At 44.0% G+C, this 23,581-nt stretch overlaps 1 protein-coding gene across 1 annotated transcript in view; it reads right to left on the reverse strand.

Moving 5' to 3' along the window:
• Positions 1–1,693: 1,693 nt before the first annotated feature.
• The window catches only part of afap1l2.S (actin filament associated protein 1 like 2 S homeolog), a 39,213-nt gene continuing 17,325 nt past the window's right edge, over positions 1,694–23,581 (reverse strand). Inside the window, exons 5-19 of the mRNA XM_018227235.2 lie at positions 18,655–18,739; positions 16,257–16,468; positions 15,595–15,774; positions 12,965–13,054; positions 11,739–11,823; positions 8,766–8,870; positions 8,465–8,676; positions 7,968–8,113; positions 7,185–7,293; positions 6,043–6,276; positions 5,226–5,343; positions 4,490–4,654; positions 3,949–4,139; positions 3,050–3,196; positions 1,694–2,535 (exon numbers count right to left, since the gene is read on the reverse strand). Of these exons, the coding sequence (XP_018082724.1) occupies positions 2,509–2,535; positions 3,050–3,196; positions 3,949–4,139; positions 4,490–4,654; positions 5,226–5,343; positions 6,043–6,276; positions 7,185–7,293; positions 7,968–8,113; positions 8,465–8,676; positions 8,766–8,870; positions 11,739–11,823; positions 12,965–13,054; positions 15,595–15,774; positions 16,257–16,468; positions 18,655–18,739 (2,106 nt within the window). The 3' untranslated portion in view covers positions 1,694–2,508. The remainder of the gene's footprint in view (positions 2,536–3,049; positions 3,197–3,948; positions 4,140–4,489; positions 4,655–5,225; positions 5,344–6,042; positions 6,277–7,184; positions 7,294–7,967; positions 8,114–8,464; positions 8,677–8,765; positions 8,871–11,738; positions 11,824–12,964; positions 13,055–15,594; positions 15,775–16,256; positions 16,469–18,654; positions 18,740–23,581) is intronic.

Below are 23,581 nucleotides of genomic sequence, written 5' to 3' on the forward strand. Positions count from 1 at the left end.
GTACAACAGTAGTGACTTATGGCTGAGATTCTAGCTATCTGTATAACAGAACATTCTGTCCCAGTGGCTGCACAGATCCTATCTGATCCCCATTGTAAGCAGCAGTCCTGTCCTGCTTTATGGCAGCTGAGATTCTAGCTATCTGTATAACAGAACATTCTGTCCCAGTGGCTGCACAGATCCTATCTGATCCCCATTGTAAGCAGCAGTCCTGTCCTGCTTTATGGCAGCTGAGATTCTAGCTATCTGTATAACAGAACATTCTGTCCCAGTGGCTGCACAGATCCTATCTGATCCCCATTGTAAGCAGCAGTCCTGTCCTGCTTTATGGCAGCTGAGATTCTAGCTATCTGTATAACAGAACATTCTGTCCCAGGGGCTGCACAGATCCTATCTGATCCCCATTGTAAGCAGCAGTGCTGTCCTGCTTTATGGCAGCTGAGATTCTAGCTATCTGTATAACAGAACATTCTGTCCCAGTGGCTGCACAGATCCTATCTGATCCCCATTGTAAGCAGCAGTCCTGTCCTGCTTTATGGCAGCTGAGATTCTAGCTATCTGTATAACAGAACATTCTGTCCCAGGGGCTGCACAGATCCTATCTGATCCCCATTGTAAGCAGCAGTCCTGTCCTGCTTTATGGCAGCTGAGATTCTAGCTATCTGTATAACAGAACATTCTGTCCCAGTGGCTGCACAGATCCTATCTGATCCCCATTGTAAGCAGCAGTCCTGTCCTGCTTTATGGCAGCTGAGATTCTAGCTATCTGTATAACAGAACATTCTGTCCCAGTGGCTGCACAGATCCTATCTGATCCCCATTGTAAGCAACAGTCCTGTCCTGCTTTATGGCAGCTGAGATTCTAGCTATCTGTATAACAGAACATTCTGTCCCAGTGGCTGCACAGATCCTATCTGATCCCCATTGTAAGCAACAGTCCTGTCCTGCTTTATGGCAGCTGAGATTCTATCTTTATAACAGAACATTCTGTCCTAGTGGCTGCACAGATCCTATCTGATCCCCATTGTAAGCAGCAGTCCTGTCCTGCTTTATGGCAGCTGAGATTCTAGCTATCTGTATAACAGAACATTCTGTCCCAGTGGCAGAGGAAGTTCTGTCTTGTTCATGCCCAAACATTGCAGTAGAACTGAACATATACAAACCCACACGCACTTTCCCATAATAAATTTAGCTGTCAAAACTTGCTCCGGGTACTGGTCCCATAACCATATCTGTTTCTTTGCCTCTGTCCCAACTGGCTTAGAATCAAAAATAAGAAATTAAAATAAGAATTGTGGAAACAGGAAATGACAAAACTAAATTGTTTTATTCACTTTTCAGCTTGATAAAGTTCTGCAAGTTCCCGTTTCCACCTTTTTTATTCTTAAATGTCAAAATTCTCCCGCTGTCAGTCGTCTGCGCTGGGAGTAGATCCGATCCCCATGGAACAGCTTTAAGGGAACAAGACAAATATGGTGCAAATGATGTCATAAACAAAGGTCTGACCAAACCGATGTTAAAGGGACAGTCCCGGTTTTCCTATTGGAGTATGAAAGATGGAATTGCTTTGGTGTTTCTTATTACAAAACCTAAAACACTGGGGGGTAACCCTTTCCTAAAGACCACTAAAGTCATTCTGTCAATGGCAAATAAAGGCAAAACACATTCCCTTTTAAAGATAATTCATATTTTATTTTTTTCTTTTCTTTTAAATACAGTCATTGTTTATATATATATATATATATATATTTATGTACAAAGTATGATCACAATTTATTAAAAACCTCTTATCCACAACTCGGGCCTTCCTGGTACCTGATGGTGGTCTCCTGCCCTGGATCTGGGTGCCACGGATTCGACCAAACGTCGATAAAAGGCAAATTCCATCAAACACAGGGATTAGACCTCCGGCAGACACATTGTTTCACAGTTAATAAATATTTGGGATCTCGCATGTTCCCTCCAGTAATAACATGTGGAAATGCACCTTAGTTTTTGGTCACATGCGGTAAGATTGGAGAAAAAACTCCAGGGAAGTGGAGTCTTCCAAACTATTCGCTATACTGAGACACATCCCTGTCCTGCATTGAGTTTGGTGGAGAATGCGGCTCTCCCCTGATGCTAATCCATAAACTATATTAAACATGGAGGCAGTACAACCTAATCAGACATCGAATCACAAAAATACACAAAAATGAATCTGCTCTCTCTGCTTGGGGCGACCCACTTCAGAACCCTACTAGAATGTGCAAGCCACCAGAAAAGTTAGTGGTCATGGAGCATTTTGCAAGTTAGCATACCCCATTGTGGTCTATCTAGGGCAGGTTTGCTCCATTGATGGTGCAAGTGGTCAACCCTCAGAGCTGGGACAACTGGCTGCTCAGAAGACTTGATGACCACTCCTGTGATGATCTTGGTGTCATCTCAATATTAAAGCTCGGTGGAGCCGCTGTCCAATAAGTCCACATGACACAAGTTTCTCAGTCCATGAAGAGGTTCTTTGGTCTCCTAACTTGCGCCTTTCTTCTCCCACTCCTAGAAAAGAGAATCATAATGTTAAGGATTAGTCCATATTTCTTATTTTATGGCCCTCAGCCTGACCAAGAAACTTCTACAATATCACCACTTTGTTACAATCTACTGCTTCGACATGTGAAGGACCCAAGCCCAAACATAGGGCCCCAGTCTGAATGATAAAGTAAAATTTAGAGATGATTATTTACTTGGATATTTTGCAAAATATACTACAAGGTGACTCCTGGTGATCAAATATCTGCAACCACGTTGTTAGATAAGGCCTGGCCAAATTCTGGTCCACCGAGGAAAACATCAAAAGAAAAGTTCTGAGAAACCTTGGACTAATGTAGTGGCTACTGGACTTTTAAAGTTAAAGCCTCCTTGAGGTTCCAACCTTTTCACCTCAGTTCATAATAAGGAAGCAGATAGATTTGTGTATCAGTAACTGGTTCATTGTGGATTCAATACAATAATCTCTATTTTTGGAAGCTCAGAGAATGAAAGTAGCTGGGGCTTTCCAGTGATACGTCACCTTTGCCTTCTGAAGAACTGTTCCCTTTCCAGTGGTCATGATTGGCTGGGCTCTGCTTTTTAGCGCCATGGCTGAATTTACTGGTGAGCCGATCGTTGCTGTTACCGGAGGGCATTCTGGGACATGCATGAGACTGCAGGATTTTATCTGCGGCATAGAAAAAACTGGATGAGCAAATGGGAGTGGCCCCCAGTAGCAGTAATAGATAAACCCAAACAATACTCGAAAATATCCCTTCACTCAATTTAATTCTGATCCAATATTTGGTTCTGAATTGTGCCACGAGGTGGAGCATACAGTGATTGCCAACCTCAGAGAAACATCTGCTAAAATCCTTGGAAAAGGGCATTGGCACCTGTGCCCTCAGTTCTAACTCCACTCTCTTCAGCAATAGCTTCCAGCAGATGGTCTCCATTGACTTCTCAAGGTCAGAATCTGGCCCAAGGGAGTTTATGGCAGAAGAATGGTAATAAGAGAAACCAATATATACTGTATATGTTTTAGTTACAATGAAAGGGGTTTAATAAATGTACAGTATTTACAGTATGATTTATTTACACTGTACTGACGCATATTTATTATTTCTCTTGTCAACTGAGAAAAGTCTACTGGAGTTCCCATAGGTTTCTGTTGATGGATCTACCAATACAACATTGAGGATATATATTCTCGAAGGAAGATTTACAAGTTATTCTGAATTGAGAAAGCCAGTTGGCTGACTGGTGAAACGTCTTCAAGGAAAAAAACACAACAAGTCCAGTTGATTTGACTTATTTCTATAGATATCCCATGACCTGGATGAATGAGAATCTTCACAAACATAACAATACAACAGGTTGCCCAGGAATTGGCAGGGTACTTACACTTGGGGAAGTGCTAGGAGGATACATTCTACTTACACTGGGGGCAGCGTCCAGGTGTGCAGGTTCTACAGTGGTCCCTAATGTTGCCGGACCCAGCTCGGCCTTCCTGAGATTCTCCTTCACGTCCACAAGTTTCAGCTCCAGGTCAACACAGAAACTTTCTCTCTCCTTGCACTCCTCCTCTTTCATCCTCAGTTTATTCTCTAGGTCAGCCAGGAGACTTTTATCTGCCATGAGCCAAAATAATACCCTTTAGTATGTGATCTGTTCAATGGCCTGAAGGTCAAACATTTGGATTTGAGATGTGTAGTCACTATCCCAGTAGACTGGGGCTTCCAGTGGGAGCCAGTAGGACCCCTAACAGCTGAGATGTTTAGTCACTGCTCCCAGAAGATAGGGGTTTTCAATTGGAGCGAGTAGGACCCCCACCAGTTAAGATGTTTAGTCACTGCTCCCAGAAGGCAGGGGCTTTGAAGGGGAGCGAGTAGGAGCCCACCAGTTGAGTGTTCTCTATTCATATCTCCCAGACTCAGTAGAGGAAAGAGAAGGTGCTGCCATTTGGTTGCTCCTGACTCACCTGGACATTGAGTGACCGTTTCCTTCATCTCCCGCCGTTCTTTGCGTAGCTGCGCCAGCTGAACCCGGATCTCTTCTCTCTCTTTCTCCAGCTTCTCCTTCTCTTCTGTGAAACGCTTTATCTCTGCTTCTGTCCGGTTCTTCCCCAGCAACGTTTCTATGGCCACTGAATGAAAACAATATGGCCACATGTTCACCATTGGTTTCCTTTCCTTCCAAGCTCCACCCACCCATCATTCAGCCCAACCTGTTGCCCCCCAGCTGTTGCTAAAGGAAGATCAGGGCTCCAGCCTTCCTGCAAGGCCTCCACATCTACAATGGCGTAACGAGCAGGATTTGCACCCAGGCCCACCAGTTACCCCACTGGACCTCTCTATCCGTAGGAATGACCTGGACTTATTTTTCCACTTGTGGAATCTTTATTTGCCCTCAGTTATTTGTATATTATTACTCCCAACACCCACAGGTATCGGGCTGAAGCTGCTGGGAGTTGTAATTTGCAGTCATCAAACATCCTGAGCATCATGGGCTCCTATACAAGGACAATTCTGCTTCCCATTTACTGGAATGAGGAATCTGAAACTGACACTTTTCAGCCCAATATATGGAGAGGCACCAGTTCTAGCACTGCCCTGTGGTTCACCATTCATATCAATAGGAGAGAACACTGGCAGTTTGGGCTCTTCTCTATCAGCCCCGCTAAGGCTTTGGGGGTTTTTAGGCAGAAAGGAACCCACCGTGATTAGTCACCTTCACTCTCTCCTTGGTGATTTTCTCCAGCCTGGGACTGGCAGTCACCGCCGTTCCAATAATCGGGGGATCAGGAGCAGCTTGTGTTGGGGGGTCTTCTGTGTCCTAATTGAATGAGATTGGGAAGAGAGATTTAATGCTGCTTGTACCAATGCAAATGTGCCCGGGGCTTCCTATAGGAACAAGTAGGTTAGAGTCCATTACTATAATTACTGAGTCTTCTGCAATATCTCAGCAACCCCCCCCCCCTCCCCACAGGGCAGTGCTTCTATAAAATAACATAATATGTTCACTGTGATATTCTTGTTGCTAGGATGTTACCTAGGCTAGCAACCAGGCCATGGCACCAATGACAGACGGAAAGATGAATAGGAGGGTGGCCATAATAAACAATGCCAATACAAATCCAGCATCAGGATCAATCTGCTTTCCAGTTGTCAGGGTCAGTGACCCCCAGCGACCAGATATCATTTTATATTCAAGCAGAATAGACAATAAACAGTTCAATAACAGAACAAAATAAAAAAACACCAATTGCAAACTGTGTCAGAAAATCAATGCCTGCGTTATACTTGAGCTGGTCATACACTATAAGATCCGCTCGTTTGGTGAGGTTTTCTGCACTGCTGCTTCTGACTCTAAACCCAGTTCAAATGAGGAAGAAGCGGATGGTGAGACGTTACTTTAGGAGTCAGAACCAGCTGTGCAAAGAAAAGAAAGGGACAGACAGTGACAGACTAAGATATGCGCTGGGGTCAGTAAATCCGTCAGTGAGTGGAACCAGGGTGGTTGCACTTCTATTACCTGTTTATTCTCCTCAGTCGTCTGCCCAGAAGAGTCTTGTTCCCTCCTGAGTAATGTCCCCTGCTCACCCTCCTCCTTATCTTTCCTCCCGCTGACTCTCTCGGGCCCCGGGGACCCCAAGGCCTTGCAAAGAGCCTTCATCCCAGCACATTGTAGAAAGGATTTACTGGGAAGAATATCCAGATACGTCTTGTCTTGTGCCTCACCCTTCTCTTCCGGCCTAGGCTCATCTCCCTGCGCAGGGATAAAGTATTATACATACGTGTAACATGTCGCATACACGTGGCAATATGTCCAAGGTCCTTTCATATATTTAATTGCACTGACCAATCAGGGATCAAAGTGGCATTACTGTATTTCTATAAATGGGTGTGGGTGGGAGCTGCCATATTGGTACTCTCATCCAGTTGTCTTTGTATATTGGTATTTATACATATTGATGGGAGCTGCCATATTGTTACTCTCATCCAGTTGTCTTTGTATATTGTTATTTATACATATTGATGGGAGCTGCCATATTGGTACTCTCATCCAGTTGTCTTTGTATATTGGTATTTATACATATTGATGGGAGCTGCCATATTGTTACGCTCATCCAGTTGTCTTTGTATATTGGTATTTATACATATTGATGGGAGCTGCCATATTGGTACTCTCATCCAGTTGTCTTTGTATATTGGTATTTATACATATTGATGGGAGCTGCCATATTGTTACTCTCATCCAGTTGCTTCTGTATATTGGTATTTATACATATTGATGGGAGCTGCCATATTGTTACGCTCATCCAGTTGTCTTTGTATATTGGTATTTATACATATTGATGGGAGCTGCCATATTGGTACTCTCATCCAGTTGTCTTTGTATATTGGTATTTATACATATTGATGGGAGCTGCCATATTGTTACTCTCATCCAGTTGCTTCTGTATATTGGTATTTATACATATTGATGGGATCTGCTATATTGTTACTCTCATCCAGTTGTCTTTGTATATTGGTATTTTTATTTATACATATTGATGGGAGCGGCCATATTGTTACTCTCATGCAGTTGTCTTGGTATATTGGTATTTATACAGATTGATGGGAGCTGCCATATTGTTTCCCACAAATGAGTTTATTAATAAATAGGGAGCCTACCTGAATATCTGGCACATCAACGTCATCATAGAGATAATCCTGCTGGTACCTCTCCCCACGTGGGGCATCAATGTAAGTGTTGGGCTCACAGTATTTCCTCTGCATTAAGCTGCAAGGAAAGAAAAAACCCAGGGATGGGACATTGTTTCTCTCTGTGACGTCTAAACAGGTGTTTGCAGATTCTGCCTTCCCTGCACAAACCATTGTACCTTTTTCTCTTAAAGTTCTGAAAATCCCCTGCCAAGCCCCCCCTCCCAGTTCAGCCGCCTCTAAAAATCCAAACAGAAGTACCAGAACTTTACGTTAACAGGGAAGGCCGGAATACTGGCCCAGTTAGTCCATCGCCAGAACATAAAGTCCAGCAATTTCTCTTCCTTATTCCTCATACGAGACAGAGAATTGTTCTAAACTGGAGCTGTTGCCATTGGTTACAGAGGCAAATCATCTGTACCTTTAAATATTTGCATAATGAATAATAAAAAACTATTTTGTTCATAATAAGAATTAAGACACAAATGTGAGCAGCAATACTACACACTGAGCAGCAGGGGGCAGCACAATACAAGATATTCAGCCACTCAAAACAGCATTTATGGCTGGGAATGTTCTAATGAAGAAAGAGAAGCCAATTCTCTACATTTTTGAAGTGCCAGAAATAACAACCCCACCTCCAGCATTTGGTTCAGTCTGTGTGAATAGAAGTGCATCTGTGATTGGCTGAGTGCAACTCGCCCAAGTGTGTAGCGGTGCAAGAAGCGAATAGTAAATACAAGTAGGAATTACAAGTAGGAGTTCTTGGCGGCGCTGACAATGCAGGAAACCCGATCAGCATCCACATAGTCATAACTGAAATCCTCCGGGTCGGATCTGCAGCCGGACTCTAACAGGAGAAGCCCAAGCCAGTGGCCCATATCCTCCGATGATTTGGCCTGTGATATAAATCAGCAGAATTTAAGCTCATTTGACCCAATGTCTTTTCCTTCAGTGCTGCAGAACCACAGCTCCCAGCATGCTCAGCCAGAGCAGTATTACATATATATACATATATATATACAGAATAAGCCTTGGCACTTACGGACCCATGCCCACATCTTCGTGCACTTTTGCCCTCCTATATATGTTATCCACTCAATTAGAGTGTAAGCTCTATGAGACAGTGACCTCCTTGCTACTGTGTCTTTTACAACCTGATACTTAATTTCTGTATATTCAGTATTTACCCATATAAACATACATAAATAAACCTGAACTGTCGGTAGGTCAGTAGCCATTGATGGTACCTCTAAGGTGGCCAGCTCCTCCCCATGTTGAAGGATGCGGAAGGAATAGAGGTGGTCCTGGGTGGGCTGCGGGATGATGTCGCAACCAATCAGAGACACCCGCTGAGCCGCAGTTTTTGTCTTGTTTCTGTCTTGGTAGAAATGCAGCTGTCTGTCCTTGATGCAGCAGAAGCGAGATTTCCATTGGCTGTTGATCAGCACATTCAGGTAATCTGAAAAAATAATTGGTCAAGAAAATCAGTTGGGAGGCTGAGAACATGGAGGCCCTTAGCAAGAGAATAACCACATGGGAAGTACTTACTGGAGGTTTCCAGGGCCTTTTCTGGACTCTCCATGGAGGTCGACTTCTTCCTCCCCAGGTTCATGAGGTTACTCAGCTTCAGTCCTGATGTCACTTTCTTCTTGACTGCACAGAAAGAGAGAATTAGACCCTAAGCTGCTTTTCTCTAGAAATACTAATAATAGGTGGGGGGTATAAGGTTTTCTTTGGGGTTTTATGATGAACCCAAACATGATCAAGAGCCTCCCACCAAGATCCACCTGCCAGACGATACCCACCACGGCACCCGTTGTACAATGTCCATCAGCTTCCCACTGAGAGATTCCTCCCAGTACCCACCAGCTTCTCAACGAGTTCCAGCCACCATAGAGGACTAATGAGCTTTCTATTGAGTTCCACCTACAATGTAAAACTCATCAGTTTCTTACTAAGTTCCAACTACTGAACAGTTCCACGTACCATTAAAAACCCAACAGCTTCCCATCGAGTTCCATCTACTCTACCAAACCCACCAACTTCAAATACATTTCCAACTACTTTGCCAAAACACCAGCTCCCCACCAAGTCCCAAGTACTCTACAAAACCCACTCCAGTGAGTCCCACCTACAGAACGAACCAACTTCTCAATGAGTTCCATCCACCAAAGATGACCCATGTGCTTCCTAGTGAGTTCCACCTACAATGCAGAACCTATCAGTTTCTTGTGGAATTCCAACTATTGTACAGTTCCATTTACTATACAAAATCAACCATTTTCCCCACAAAACTCCAATTACTCTATAGACCCCACCAGCTTCTCACACAGTTGCAACTACTTACTGACCAACCAGCTCCCCACCAAGTTCCAGTTACTCTATGAAACCCACCAACTTCCCACAGAATTCCATTTACTGGAAACATCTCTGCAATTTATACACTGGAGTTGCACTTTATAAGGTCAAACAGCTTGAGGGCCGCAGGATGGATCGACATTCTTTATATTTATATGGGAAATTCTACAATTTATTTTGCCGATGGCCCACTAGCCAATAACTATAGGTTTTTCCTTTTTGTTAAAGGGGGTTATGAGCTACTCTCAGCTGTGTTTAAACCTTCAATGAATCCATGGGTTTGGGCAATTAATAAGAATCATTGCTGTATAAAGTCTTCAAACTCCCTGTGCAAATTCCCAGCCACACATTGTCTCCAGGCTTGTGCCCATGGTGTGTCTCTAACAACTGAGTGGGGTATTAATGTTGCTTATTTGGTTTAATAGAGCAATTAGAGAGCAGTGTGGGGTCATTATTATTATGTTGCCCACAATAAGCTGCTGCTTCAGGGAAACATTCAGCTTTAGGAAATGAATGTGCCGCTTCCTCTGGTCATTAATTGGTTCTTCAGCCAAACCAGAAGGACAAAGGGCTTTTGTGCTCAGACTGAGGGGACTCAGGAACCTTCTCGCTGTAACGTGGGAAGGGGGCCCTCTGGTTTGGGAATGTTCTCCCTCTTCTGTACTTTATACATAGTTCTGAACCCACTACAATAAGAGCAGAGAGTTTAGCCTTTCCTCATATACAGTCTCTCCCCATGTGCACTATGTACAGTATAATCATCATGTACAGTATGTGTGATGGGCGAATTTCTCCCATTTCGGTTGGGCGAAAAGTCGAAAATTGACGTCAGCGGTAAAGTCAATGGATGTTGACGCGCTGCAGTTTTGACGCGATCGACTTTTCAGACTCGTGTCCAATTTTTAAAAAATTTTCGTGGGAGTTTTGCAAATTTATACTCCATTGGCGAAATGCAGAAATTCGCCACTAATTGCGCCAGGCAAATTTATTCGTCCATCACTAATTCCCTCTTACATTATAACCCTCGTGTACAGTATAATCTTCATGGACAGAATATTCACTATAATAGAACTAGGAATGCCCTGAATTCACTATTTTGGATTCGGCCAAACCCCCAAAAGATTGGGGCGAATACCGAATCGAATCGAAATCCTAATTTGCATATTCAAATTAGGGGTGGGAATTGAAAAAGAAATGTACTTCCTTGTTTTGTGACAAACGATCGATTCCTACGATCGAACGATTCGAAGGATTTTAATCCATCGATCGAAGGATATTCCTTGGATCAGGAAATTGTTAGGAAGACTATGGGGACCTTCGGTAGGTTTTAGTTGGCGAACTAGGGGGTCGAAGAATTTTTTAAAGAGACAGTACTTCGACTATCAAATGGTCGAATAGTCGAACGATTTTTAGTTTGAATCGTTCAATTCGAAGGTCGTAGTCGAAGGTCGAAGTAGCCCATTCAATGGTCGAAGTAGCCAAATTTGACCATTCGAAATTCAAACAATTTTTCCTCTATTCCTTCACTGGAGCTAAGTGAATGGGCCCCTTTATATTCATGGCCCTTGCTGTTACCCGTAAATCTATTTTTTTTTTTTTGTTTTGGATTTAGGAAAACTTCCCGGACTTGAAAGTCATTTTGTCTGATGTTACGTCTCTCTGATGGGATGAAGCAATAAGTATTAGATACAGTAACGTTGATTTTAGGGACAATTATTTGCAACTGTCGTCTCCCTACTTCAACTTCTTGGAATCTGAGAATAAGGTTATTATTGAAAAGTTTATGTCCAGTTCTGACAGAGATTCTCTTATAATAACTAATGATGTATTGATCTTTTCCACTTAATAATTATTTGTTTTATTGGGTTGATGGAGAGGATGTTTTAATTCCTCCTATTTTTGTTTTTATTTCTATCCTGTATTAATATATTTTATGGAGTATTTTTGTTCTGAGACATCATTATTTCCAGTAGTCTGACATGTTAACTCTTTTCCTCTATTCTGGATTTAGTTTGGCAATTTTTGTTGTTCTTTTTGCTCGTGAAGTTTATTTGAAAATGCGAATGGAAAAGAAACACAATTGAAAAGAAAGAAAATGAAAAGATTATCCTGAGATTTGCAGTTCAGCAGAACAGACCGGTGTGTGTGAGACGATTTCCTCACCTTCCTTAATTTCGGGGGTCTCGGGGTGCCCATCGGTGCTGCTCCCACTTTCTGAAGCTGCTGAGTGTCTGTCTGTCCCCTCTGCCTGGCAGTAAATCAATGAGAGGTTGGTAAGACATGGACAATATTTAGGGTTTTGACACAAACAGTTCGGTTTTTCTAAGGCCTTTTCGGGGCTCAACTTTCTGTTGGGTTTTCAGCCTTATGAAACCCGAACAATAATCTGGCCAATACATGAGCAACATTTAAATACTAAGATACTCACCTCGACATGGCTCAGTTACTATCACGTGCACTTCATTTCTTATTATTACAGATACAAAAAAAGCAAATCAATCAAAAATAAGATTTTTTTTCTAAATGAGCATTTCTGTATTTCAGAGCTTTTTGGATAACTGATTTCTGTATAATAGAACTCATACCTGTAATTAAAGTAGGGATGCACCAAATCCAGTATTTGGTTTGGGATTCGGCCAGAATTCGGCCTTTTTCAGCAGGATTCGTCTGAATCCTTCTGCCTGGCTGAAACCTAATTTGCATATGCAAATAAGTAGTGCGGAGGGGACTTTTTGTCACAAAACATGGAAGTAAAAAATGTTTTCCCCTAATTTGCATATGCAGTTTGGTATTTGGCCAAATATTTCACAAAAGGGGGTTCGGCTGAATCCAAAGTAGTGGATTGGGTGCATCCCTAAATGAACGGGTTGGGCTCACTCATCAAGCAGAATATGGCTAGAGATAGGATTGGCACCTGGGGGGTTTTGAACTGGGCATCAACACTTTAAAATGAAAATGAAACCAGTTGCATCTGAGTGATGCCATAGCCTCCCCTGGTGTCATAACTCCACCAACATCATTGTGCCCACATGTGATGTCATCATACCTGTTATTGCATCACTGCCCCATCCCAAATGCTATCTGCCCCGCCCCCCTGTGTTTGGGTTTAGCCATCAGCAAAGGTGGCAACTGGACCCATCATGCAGTGCGCTGGTGCTGTAACTCAGTTTGGGTCCCTTGTGTTACTGGAGTACAGAATGACTGCTGCAATGTGTCTACTGTGTCTACTAAATACAACAGATATAAACACTAAACTTATATTTACACATAAACATCCCACAATAGTTTCTTTTTAGTGCCCCCTCTGTGTCCTACAGCTTTTCTTTTCTGACTCTGCTCTCAGGCATTAAAACAAATATGTGATGTTACTGGATCAGTTCAGTTAGTACCTTGGGATGGTTCTGTCTCTGCCCTTCTGCCGGAGTCACAGAGCTGTCACTCAGGGGGTCTGTCTGGAGACCACTGATATCTTGTATCACCTGCAGAAAGAGGCACCTGTCAAGTGATGTTTTAGTAGGAAAATACAGCTTGATAAAATATCAACAATTTTATTTAATTCTTTAGGCAAAAGCATTCAGATAAGGTGCTGCTGGGAATCAGTATCAGTGACAGAATGTTCTGTTATACAGATAGAATCTCAGCTGCCATAAAGCAGGACAGGACTGCTGCTTACAATGGGGATCAGATAGGATCTGTGCAGCCACTGGGACAGAATGTTCTGTTATACAGATAGCTAGAATCTCAGCTGCCATAAAGCAGGACAGGACTGCTGCTTACAATGGGGATCAGATAGGATCTGTGCAGCCACTGGGACAGAATGTTCTGTTATACAGATAGCTAGAATCTCAGCTGCCATAAAGCAGGACAGGACTGCTGCTATGTGAGTAAAAGGAATGAGATTTAACCTGTCAGTAATATTTCATTTAATTTAAATGAATGAAGTTTTCCCCAGTCTATTTTACTACACATTTGGGATGAGAAGAAGCCCCAGTCTGTGACCTCCCCCAAATAATGACCATGGCACCCGCCTGTGAGGCTTCTTTTAATGAACTTGCCACCCAGCTCACCCTGCCCCTGTCTGACCCCGGGAATCATGTGGCACCAGAGTTGCAGCTGATCCGGTTGGGATATGAATGGGAGATACAGGCAGAAATTAGGGAGGTCACTCAGTAAATGACCCATTAAATGTTGCACAAGTCCCAGCTGTAAGTTCTAAGACTCCGATTTCCCAGCATGCTCAGTGCTCTCTTTGTGCCCCGTCTTTATTGGGATCAACAGGTTTCCTGGAGCTTCTCCCTGTTCCTCTTTGATTCTTCGCTGTGAATAATTCCCAGGCTTTGTGCCCCATGAAATGATTGTTTTGTTACTGTTTCCCCTTTATGCTGATTCAATTAGGGCCCCGCTCCTCAAAGTGCCTTTATCCCAAAATTTATCAACTCCTTCATGTCGGACTTCAAAAGGCACCGACTGTCAGTGGGACCTCACAGGGCCCTTTATTTGTATAGAACTGAACTGCCTGTGACCGACTCACTACAACCCCCTGCACCCTCTGACAGAATGGTCTATGGAGTGCTACATGTTAAAGGGGAAATGTAACCAAACTAATGTTCCTTTTTGCCGCCTCCTCCAGGCTAATCAGCTGGTTGGTTCTCATATCCCCAGCAGTGTGAGAGTATTTTGTCAGGGAAAGACGGAAAGAATAAGACAACTGAACGTCTATCAATATTTATTAATTCCCAAACCGGGGTCTGTCCCTGTTGGAGAGTCCGAGCAGGAGTTCGAATTCTGAATTACTTAGACTTGATCCCTGTAATTGTGACCCCTGGTTCCATCTTGCCCTACTGTCTCCATCTTGTCCTACTGTCTCCATCTTGCCCTACTGTCTCCATCTCATCCTACTGTCTCCATCTTGCCCTACTGTCTCCATCTTGTCCTACTGTCTCCATCTTGTCCTACTGTCTCCATCTTGCCCTACTGTCTCCATCTCATCCTACTGTCTCCATCTTGCCCTACTGTCTCCATCTTGTCCTACTGTCTCCATCTTGCCCTACTGTCTCCATCTTGTCTTATTGTCTCCATCGTGCCCTACTGTCTTAATTGTACCAAACTATCTTCATTGTACTCTAGTCTCCATCTTGTCCTACTGTCTCCATCTTGCCCTACTGTCTCCATCTCATCCTACTGTCTCCATCTTGCCCTACTGTCTCCATCTTGCCCTACTGTCTCCATCTTGTCCTACTGTCTCCATCTTGCCCTACTGTCTCCATCTCATCCTACTGTCTCCATCTTGCCCTACTGTCTCCATCTTGTCCTACTGTCTCCATCTTGTCTTATTGTCTCCATCGTGCCCTACTGTCTTAATTGTACCAAACTATCTTCATCGTACTCTACAGTCTCCATCTTGTCCTACTGTCTCCATCTTGCCCTACTGTCTCCATCTTGCCCTACTGTCTCCATCTTGTCCTACTGTCTCCATCTTGTCTTATTGTCTCCATCTTGCCCTACTGTCTTAATTGTACCCCATTATCTTCACTGTACTCTACAGTCTCCATCTTGCCCTACTGTTTCCATCTTGTCCTAATGTCTCCATCTCATCCTACTGTCTCCATCTTGCTCTACTGTCTCCATCTTGCCCTACTGTCTCCATCTTGTCTTATTGTCTCCATCTTGCCCTACTGTGTTAATTGTACCCCACTATCTTCATCGTACTCTACTGTCTTCAACTTGCCCTACTGTCTCTATCTTGTCCTGTCATTTTGCCTACTTTCTCCATGTTGCTCTTCTGTCTCTATCATTATGTTCTTGTTGCCCTACTGTCTCCATCTCACTGGTTGCAAAGTTGATTCTGTGGCCCAGTTGCTTTGGTAGCTTTGTCACCAGGAGTAGCATTATTCACCTATAGGCTATAGGCTGATGGAAGTGACATATGATAAAGGGAAATAAAGTAGAGCAATAAGTGAAACACAGGAATATTGGGCCCCACTCAGCTGGAGGGCCCCTTCCACTCCCCATGTGTTACCTTTAGCCACTGCTCGGCCTGCTCTTTGCTTTGCATCCCCAGTACAATGACGTCGGTGTTGGTTGGGGTGATTTTCATCTTGTGCTCCTTGCGTCTGACCTGCTTCTCCTTGTACGACACACTACAGCCAATCAGACTCACGTCCAACTGCGGGTTGTGATCCTTGGAGGTTTTATAGCACTGCGAGAGGAACGAGAATAAAGAAATCACAGTTGGCTCCTAAACTCAGAGACTGCACCAGGTATTTGCCATAAAAGACTTTGCTCACAGTGTCCAGATAAAGAATTTAGTTCCGGATTCAGCTGAGATTTGGCCTTTTTGAGCAGGATTCAGCCAAATTCTTCTGCCCGGCCAAACTGAATCCTAATTTGCATATGCAAATTAGGGGCTGGGAGGGAAATTGTTTGACTTTTTGTAACAAAACAAGGAAGTAAAAAAATTGTCCCCTTCCCACCCCTAATTTAATTATGCAAATTAGGATTCGTTCGGTATTTGGTCGAATCTTTCACGAAGGATTCAGGGGTTTGCCCGAATCCAAAATAGTGAATTTGGTGCATCCCTAGATTGTACCCATACTCTTTAGATTGTAAGCTCTTGGCATAAGGTCCTCTCATCCTATTCTTCTGGGTAAACCCTAATCATGGGGGACTATGAAAACTCACCAGCAGCCGCGAGTCCTTAATGACGCAGAGTTGTTTGGCCCATTGGCCGAGCCATTTCTTTCGCCACAGGAAGGCGCAGATCAGCGCGTCTTTCATCAGTTCGATGGAGGCTTCTGTGGACGGCCATTGGTGCTGCTGCGTTGTGCACTTTCCCTTGTGGCTCTCGTCTTCATCATAGGATTCATATGAGCTGCTCACAGCTTCCCCGTCGTCTGTAAGGGGCCAGACATGGATTATTGCGACTGTGCAAGCAATATGGCAGCTCCTGCACGCGTACAAATATACAGACACGAAACTTTAGCCCATTAATGCAGGGGTCCCCAACCACCGGGCTGCAGACAGTCCTGAAGTGGGCTGCCAAACAATTAACGTGGCTTGCCAAATTGAACACTGACACGCTGAATTGGACGCCGACGCCTCCGACCCCCTCACCGACCCCTCTTGACACCCTTCCCGAAGCCTCCCGACCCCCTCCCAATCCTCACGACCCCACTACCCCCAACCTTGCAAAAAAATTTGTCTCTTCTTTGTTCCCCAGGCAAAAAAAGGTTGGGGACCCCTGGATTAATACATAGGGACAATAGGACCCTCCAACTGTACAGGATAGGTGGGGGGTGACCTTTCCAATAGGCTGTTTATTTATATTATTCTTTCCTTATTCAACAAATGGGAATTTGGGACCACAGCGTGGAAAAAAGGCGATTATCAGCGGAATGTGAAAAGATAACGTCCCTCCCCAAATTCCTTCCCTGGTGGAAACACTGAAGGTTACTGCCCCCCCCCTTCTCAGTGATCTCATATGATTCAGTGCAGGGCTCTATGTCTATATCTGGGGGGCGGCAGTCAGACACTGACACTTGCACATTCCCACAGGTGGAGCATCTTTGCAATGAGTAGTAACTGCAACTGAAAGCTGGTTAATTTGTAATACCCGTAACAAAAGCCCTTGGTCCGTCACCAATCCGCTCTAAACTTAAAGGGGAGTTTTTATTTCTAAATGACACTGTTTACACTGCAAATAATTCACTGTACAATATAAAATGTCATTCCTGAAGCAGCAAGTGTATTTAGTTGTAATATTGGTGTGTAGGTGCATCTCAGCTCATTTTGCCTGGTCATGTGATTTCAGAAAGAGCCAGCACTTTAGGATGGAACTGCTTTCTGGCAGGCTGTTGTTTCTCCTACTCAATGTAACTGAAGGAGTCACAGTGGGACCTGGATTTTACTATTGAGTGTTGTTCTTAGATCTACCAGGCAGCTGTTATCCAGGCAGCTGCTATCTGGTTCCCATTGTTCTGTTGTTTGGCTGCTGGGGGGAAAGTGATATCAGTCCAACTTGCAGTACAGCAGTAAAGAGTGACTGAAGTTTATCAGAGCACAAGTCACATGACTGGGGGCAGCTGGGAAACTGACAATATGTCTAGCCCCATGTCAGATTTCAAAATTGAATATAAAAAAATCTGTTTGCTCTTTTGAGAAATGGATTTCAGTGCAGAATTCTGCTGGAGCAGCAGTATTAACTTATGCGGTTTGAAAAAAACCACAATGTCTACCCATGACAGTATCCCTTTAACTTTTCTCTGCCTTCTGGCCATCACGCGACGTGGCCCCAACCCTTTTTACGTCACAACCTGCCCCTTCTGCCACCACCGGTCGGTAAAAATTTCATGAAAAGTTGTCACCCCTAGTTCTGACTGTTGACTAATGTAGCAGCTCAGAACAGCACTGCTATATTGTCCCATGAATCAGAACCAGCAATGCAGCGAATAGAAACAGCTAAACAGACACTGATTTCAATACCGATGACATTTAAAATAACATTAGACCCGGTGAGAAGGAGGAATCAATGGATATTGGAAAGTTGTTTCATTAGATAAAAAACAGTTATTGGGTAAAGTTTCCCTTTAAACCACCCTCGGAGTTTAGCAAGTGGTGCAGCCGTCACCGAGCCCTTGATGTGATTATGGGAAATTATAGGCCTCGTGTACTTCCTGCGTTCTTCATGGTCATCGTCGTCCTGTGGTCAGAGTCGCATCTATTTTTACGGCAGTGCATTTCTGTGCCGCTCCCGGTGATTATTTAGAGCCTGTGGGAACTGCCGTGGGGCTCACTTCACTCTCTCTTGAAATAGTTTTTGTTTTGCAGAGAAAATGTCTTAATGTGTCCTTTAAACCCACCAATTAACCTGAACCAATGCACAGAATGAATGGGAGCTGCCATATTGCTTTATATCTGCTGTGCACACAGGATTTGGGTGAAAATACACAATTTAATGCTTGTTCTGAGCCCTTCACCTCTTTGCACTCACTCGCTGCTTTTATAAGATTTCACCCTAATGCCCTTTTTATTTTTATATTGTGCCCCCTGGTGAAACAAGAAAGAAGTGCAACTTTGTTACCATTAAAGTAGGCGTTGTACGGCTCGGCCTCCTCATAGTAACCCTCTGGGGAGTCGGACTTACACACTGGTAACTTCTCTGTATTCTGTAAATGGAACAAATGTAGAACTTTAGTCTGTGAGTGACCAAACCAACATATTCAGCGGTGTAGTAGGGAGAGATGGTGCCTATAGTAACAGTGGATAATAGTCTCTGGGAAGGGAGTGTGACTGTGGGATAGCAGGTATAGTAGGGAGAGATGTGTCTATAGTAACAGTGGATAATAGTCTCTGGGAAGGGAGTGAGACTGTGGGATAGCAGGTATAGTAGGGAGAGAAGTGTCTATAGTAACAGTGGATAATAGTCTCTGGGAAGGGAGTGTGACTGTGGGATAGCAGGTATAGTAGGGAGAGATGGTGTCTATAGTAACAGTGGATAATAGTCTCTGGGAAGGGAGTGTGACTGTGGGATAGCAGGTATAGTAGGGAGAGATGGTACCTATAGTAACAGTGGATAATAGTCTCTGGGAAGGGAGTGTGACTGTGGGATAGCAGGTATAGTAGGGAGAGATGTGTCTATAGTAACAGTGGATAATAGTCTCTGGGAAGGGAGTGTGACTGTGGGATAGCAGGTATAGTAGGGAGAGATGGTGCCTATAGTAACAGTGGATAATAGTCTCTGGGAAGGGAGTGTGACTGTGGGATAGCAGGTATAGTAGGGAGAGATGTACCTATAGTAACAGTGGATAATAGTCTCTGGGAAGGGAGTGTGACTGTGGGATAGCAGGTATAGTAGGGAGAGATGTGTCTATAGTAACAGTGGATAATAGTCTCTGGGAAGGGAGTGTGACTGTGGGATAGCAGGTATAGTAGGGAGAGATGGTGTCTATAGTAACAGTGGATAATAGTCTCTGGGAAGGGAGTGTGACTGTGGGATAGCAGGTATAGTAGGGAGAGATGGTACCTATAGTAACAGTGGATAATAGTCTCTGGGAAGGGAGTGTGACTGTGGGATAGCAGGTATAGTAGGGAGAGATGTGTCTATAGTAACAGTGGATAATAGTCTCTGGGAAGGGAGTGTGACTGTGGGATAGCAGGTATAGTAGGGAGAGATGGTGCCTATAGAAGTGTTGGAGTTTCTGGGTAGAAGTAAGACTGGGGGTAGTGAGTAGGGGGTGAGTAGGGGGCACTGACATAAGGACTGACAAAGGTTCCACTGTTCCCTGATGTGAGTGACCCGCACTTGGTTCTGATTTACACCCCGGTGGTTCCTACATGTTTGTGGGTCAGTAGAGCAGTGAACGGGGCAGATGAATGTGACAGTCAGTAAGTGACAGTAAGTGAGAATAAATCAAGGCAAATGCGGGTCCGGTAACAAGAGGAGGAAAAGGAAATTCTGGGATTAAAGTCTCTGGGATTTCGCTGCTCAGATCAGACTGTTCCTGCTGAATTCTCCCCCAGATTCAGAGGGAAGGGGGCGGGGCTGGAAGGGAAAGTTGTTTCCTGAATGTTTAAAGCTGAGGATTTGCCAAGGAAAAGAGGAAATCAGAATGTTCTATTTCACTGATAACAAGGGGTTTGGGCTCCCCCATAAAAGAACGAATATTAGTTTAGGTCTGGGTGACATTTGCAACCCCCCACACCTGCAGCCCAATAATAATAATAATAATAATTATAATAATAATAATAATAATAGTCTTATCCCAACCCCCGTGCCACTGTCGCCTTTCCTCTTATTTTCTTAGGGAACATCTGGTTACAATATTGCTCGCAGGGTCCATTAGCGGCTGTTGCCATGCAAATCTGATCATAGTAACCAGACTAAAGCACAGGAGGTGGAAGAGAAGAACTAGCACTCTAAAAGCCACTTTCTCCCCACTCGCTCACTCCCCTCCAATTGGGCCTCCTGTTCCCAGTTGCGCCCCCTGCTGGATTTAAGGCTAAGGTCGGTGATAGTGATGTGGGGGTCGACTTCATATATTGATTTTATAGGCGGCCACGGGTCTATAAATGGAGGGGGGAAGTCGGGTGCAGGCGGGTGTAGGTCAGGTGAGTTGGGTGCGGGTCTTTATCACTAGTAATAAACATGGCTGCATCTAGAACAATGGAGTCTGATGAAAGGCTGAATATGAAGCAGTTTGGGAATAAATGAATAGTGATGGGTGAATTTGTCCCGATTCGCCACAAAATTCACAAATTTTCTGCGAAATTTGTGAAACGGGTGAAAAATTATGAAAAGCGAATTTTGATGCCGGCGTCAATTTCTGGGCGTCAAAATTGACGCCGGCGTCAGAATTGCAACTAATTGCGTCAAAAATTCAGACACCGCTGACATTTGATGTGCATTAAAGTGAATGGGCATCCGTTTAGTTGATGCTGGCATCGAAGCTGTCGCCGGCGTAATAAAAAATTTTGAAACGTGCAAATTCGCTGCGAATTCGCGCCTGGTGAATAAATTCTCCCATCACTATAGATGAATAATGATACATCCAGCTGTTAGTGTCTGTGTTAGTGAGGGACATTTTCCCTTTAGATTACAGCATTTGGGACAATGTTACAGAAGGAATTTGGGAATATTCGGATGATCTTCCTGCTGGAAATAAAGGGGAAATAAAGGGGTCGATTGTATTTATGAGGCCAAGCAGATCAGTGTGGGAACCAGGATCCAGTTCCAATCTGGGTGTGTGAGTTCTTATTGTCTGCGGATGGATCTGACCCCGTTACTCACTCCGGCCCATTATGACTCTGTTTTCCCATCGTGACTCAGACGCCCAAAAATGTGAGATACAAAGTAGCGGGGGGGGGGGGGTGTTGGCATTTAGTATTAAATCCCAGGATTAAGCTGCTCAGAGATAAACTGCAATAGAACCAGAACTGGAGGAATCCTGACCCAAGGGAACGCAAGGATTTCAACCCATTTCCAAAGTAATAAAGAGATTGGGGACTTTCCCTTTCTGGCAGCCCCCGTGTCCTCTAGGAAATATTAATGTTGCAACAGAATTTGTCCAAGAATTTTTATTTTAGGCTAGGGCCCCCCCCCGTGCAATGGAATTAGAAATGTATAATTGGCACCTGGCGCGTTTCGGGCTTCACTGGTCCTTAATTATAGGCTAAATCAGGGGTCGCCTGTGGCCCAGGATGGATATGAATGCGGCTCCGCTTGACCTTCCACCAATCCAGGAAACATTACAATGTGACGCACAGAGAGCGTATGTACGCGGTCACTAATTGTCTGCATGTGTGCTTTAATAGGGAATAGTCCAAATTCGATTTGAATTTGAAAAAAATTAAAAAATTCGAATATCAAAATTTATAAGGTGCTGTCTCTTTAAAAATACAGCTTTGACCATTCGCCCATCTAAAACCTGCCGAATTGCTGTTTTAGCCTATGGGGGACCTCCTAGAACCTATTAGGAGTCAATTGGTGGACTTTGAAAAATCTATTTTTTTTTTTGGAATCGAATTTGATCGAATGCGCTATTCCTTCCATTCATACGATTCGAATTCGGCCAAATACGGACCTATTAGATCGAAAACTTACCAATTTGACCAAAAAAAAAAACATCGACTTAATCTTGGTTGGTCTTTTGGAATTTGAATTTTGAAGTTTTTTTCAATTCGAAATTCGACCCTTGATAAATCTGCCCCAAAGAGTAAAATTAGAAGCAAATGATCTGATGGGCACCTTGAGAATTGGGCCTCTTTGGACTTAGAGGCCGGGGACTATTTTAACTCCCAGTCCTTCGACATGTCTGAGACCTCTGGGTGTCGCCTCTTGACCAATTGCAACAGGGGGGTTTCCCGTCATCCCTCCGGCCCAGTCCGACCCTCCTGAAATTGCCTGAAGGTTGCCCAGTATTTGACTCCTGGCTAGTGCCCAATGCAGAGCGCAGGGGCACATTATTATTTATCCATCTAGCAGGCCTTTGGCTTTTGTTCAACTACAATTCCCACAATCCACAGCTTGCTGGAGACTTATAACCAATGGAAAGTGATCCCCCCTCCCCAGGCCGAGCTATTGGCAGTGAGTTGGGCAGCAATTGGTTAACAGGAAGTGCTGCCCCCCCCCACATTCCTTTATTAATTCCAATGAGAAATAAAATCTGCTTTTCCCACGCTGCTCGCTGGACCCTCTGCCTCCTCCTGGGCCTCCGACCCCCTTCTCCCAAACTGCAGCTGAGGGATCTCAGTCACACGTGTTACCCCCAAACTTACTAACAGGGGTCCTTTTAGTTCAGGGTTTCCCATTTTGCATTTTGGGACAAAACCTGTAACATTTGGGTGCAATTTGCCCTGTTCTGCTTGTGCCGTTAGCCTTAAAGGAGCCTAAAAATCTGCCTCGAAATGTTCCATTCACTGTTGATTCCATTGCCTCTGAGTTACAGCTGGTGGCGCTGTCCTGCTGTTCCCTATGAGAAACACTGCCCATTGCCCGAAAGTGGTTGAAAATGGAACTGCAGCAACTCATCTATAAGCCTTGGTTTTTCCAACTCATCGGAAATCCTCATTGGAATCATCTGTAACATTTCCACGATGCTTTAATGGAACATGAAAGGTTCCTGGGAGTTGCAGCCCAAAATTACCATTTGGCCACAAGTTAAACATCTCTATAGAGACTGTGACACTGAAATCAGTGATCAGATTCATCTCTTGAGTCAGAACAGACCGTGCAGCTCTAATGAGCTTTCCCCACACCCACCTTCCTCCCTGTTGTTTCATTAAGGCTTAACTCATAACGAGCTATGGTCACACCTGGAGATACAGGGGGATTTAATCGCCTCTTCTTTTGGGCGACTAATCTGAATTTTTGGAAACTTCGGGCGACTTTGGAAAACGAAGCGCCATGTGTGTATTGGCGCAGGCATTTTTTCATTGAAGCAGATGGAAGCCGTTCGGGGAGATTAGTAGCCCCAAAGAAGTGGCGATTACTCGCTGGGCGAATAAATCTC

The sequence above is a fragment of the Xenopus laevis genome, chromosome 7S (genome assembly GCF_017654675.1).
Source record: "Xenopus laevis strain J_2021 chromosome 7S, Xenopus_laevis_v10.1, whole genome shotgun sequence".
Lineage (NCBI taxonomy): Eukaryota > Metazoa > Chordata > Amphibia > Anura > Pipidae > Xenopus > Xenopus laevis.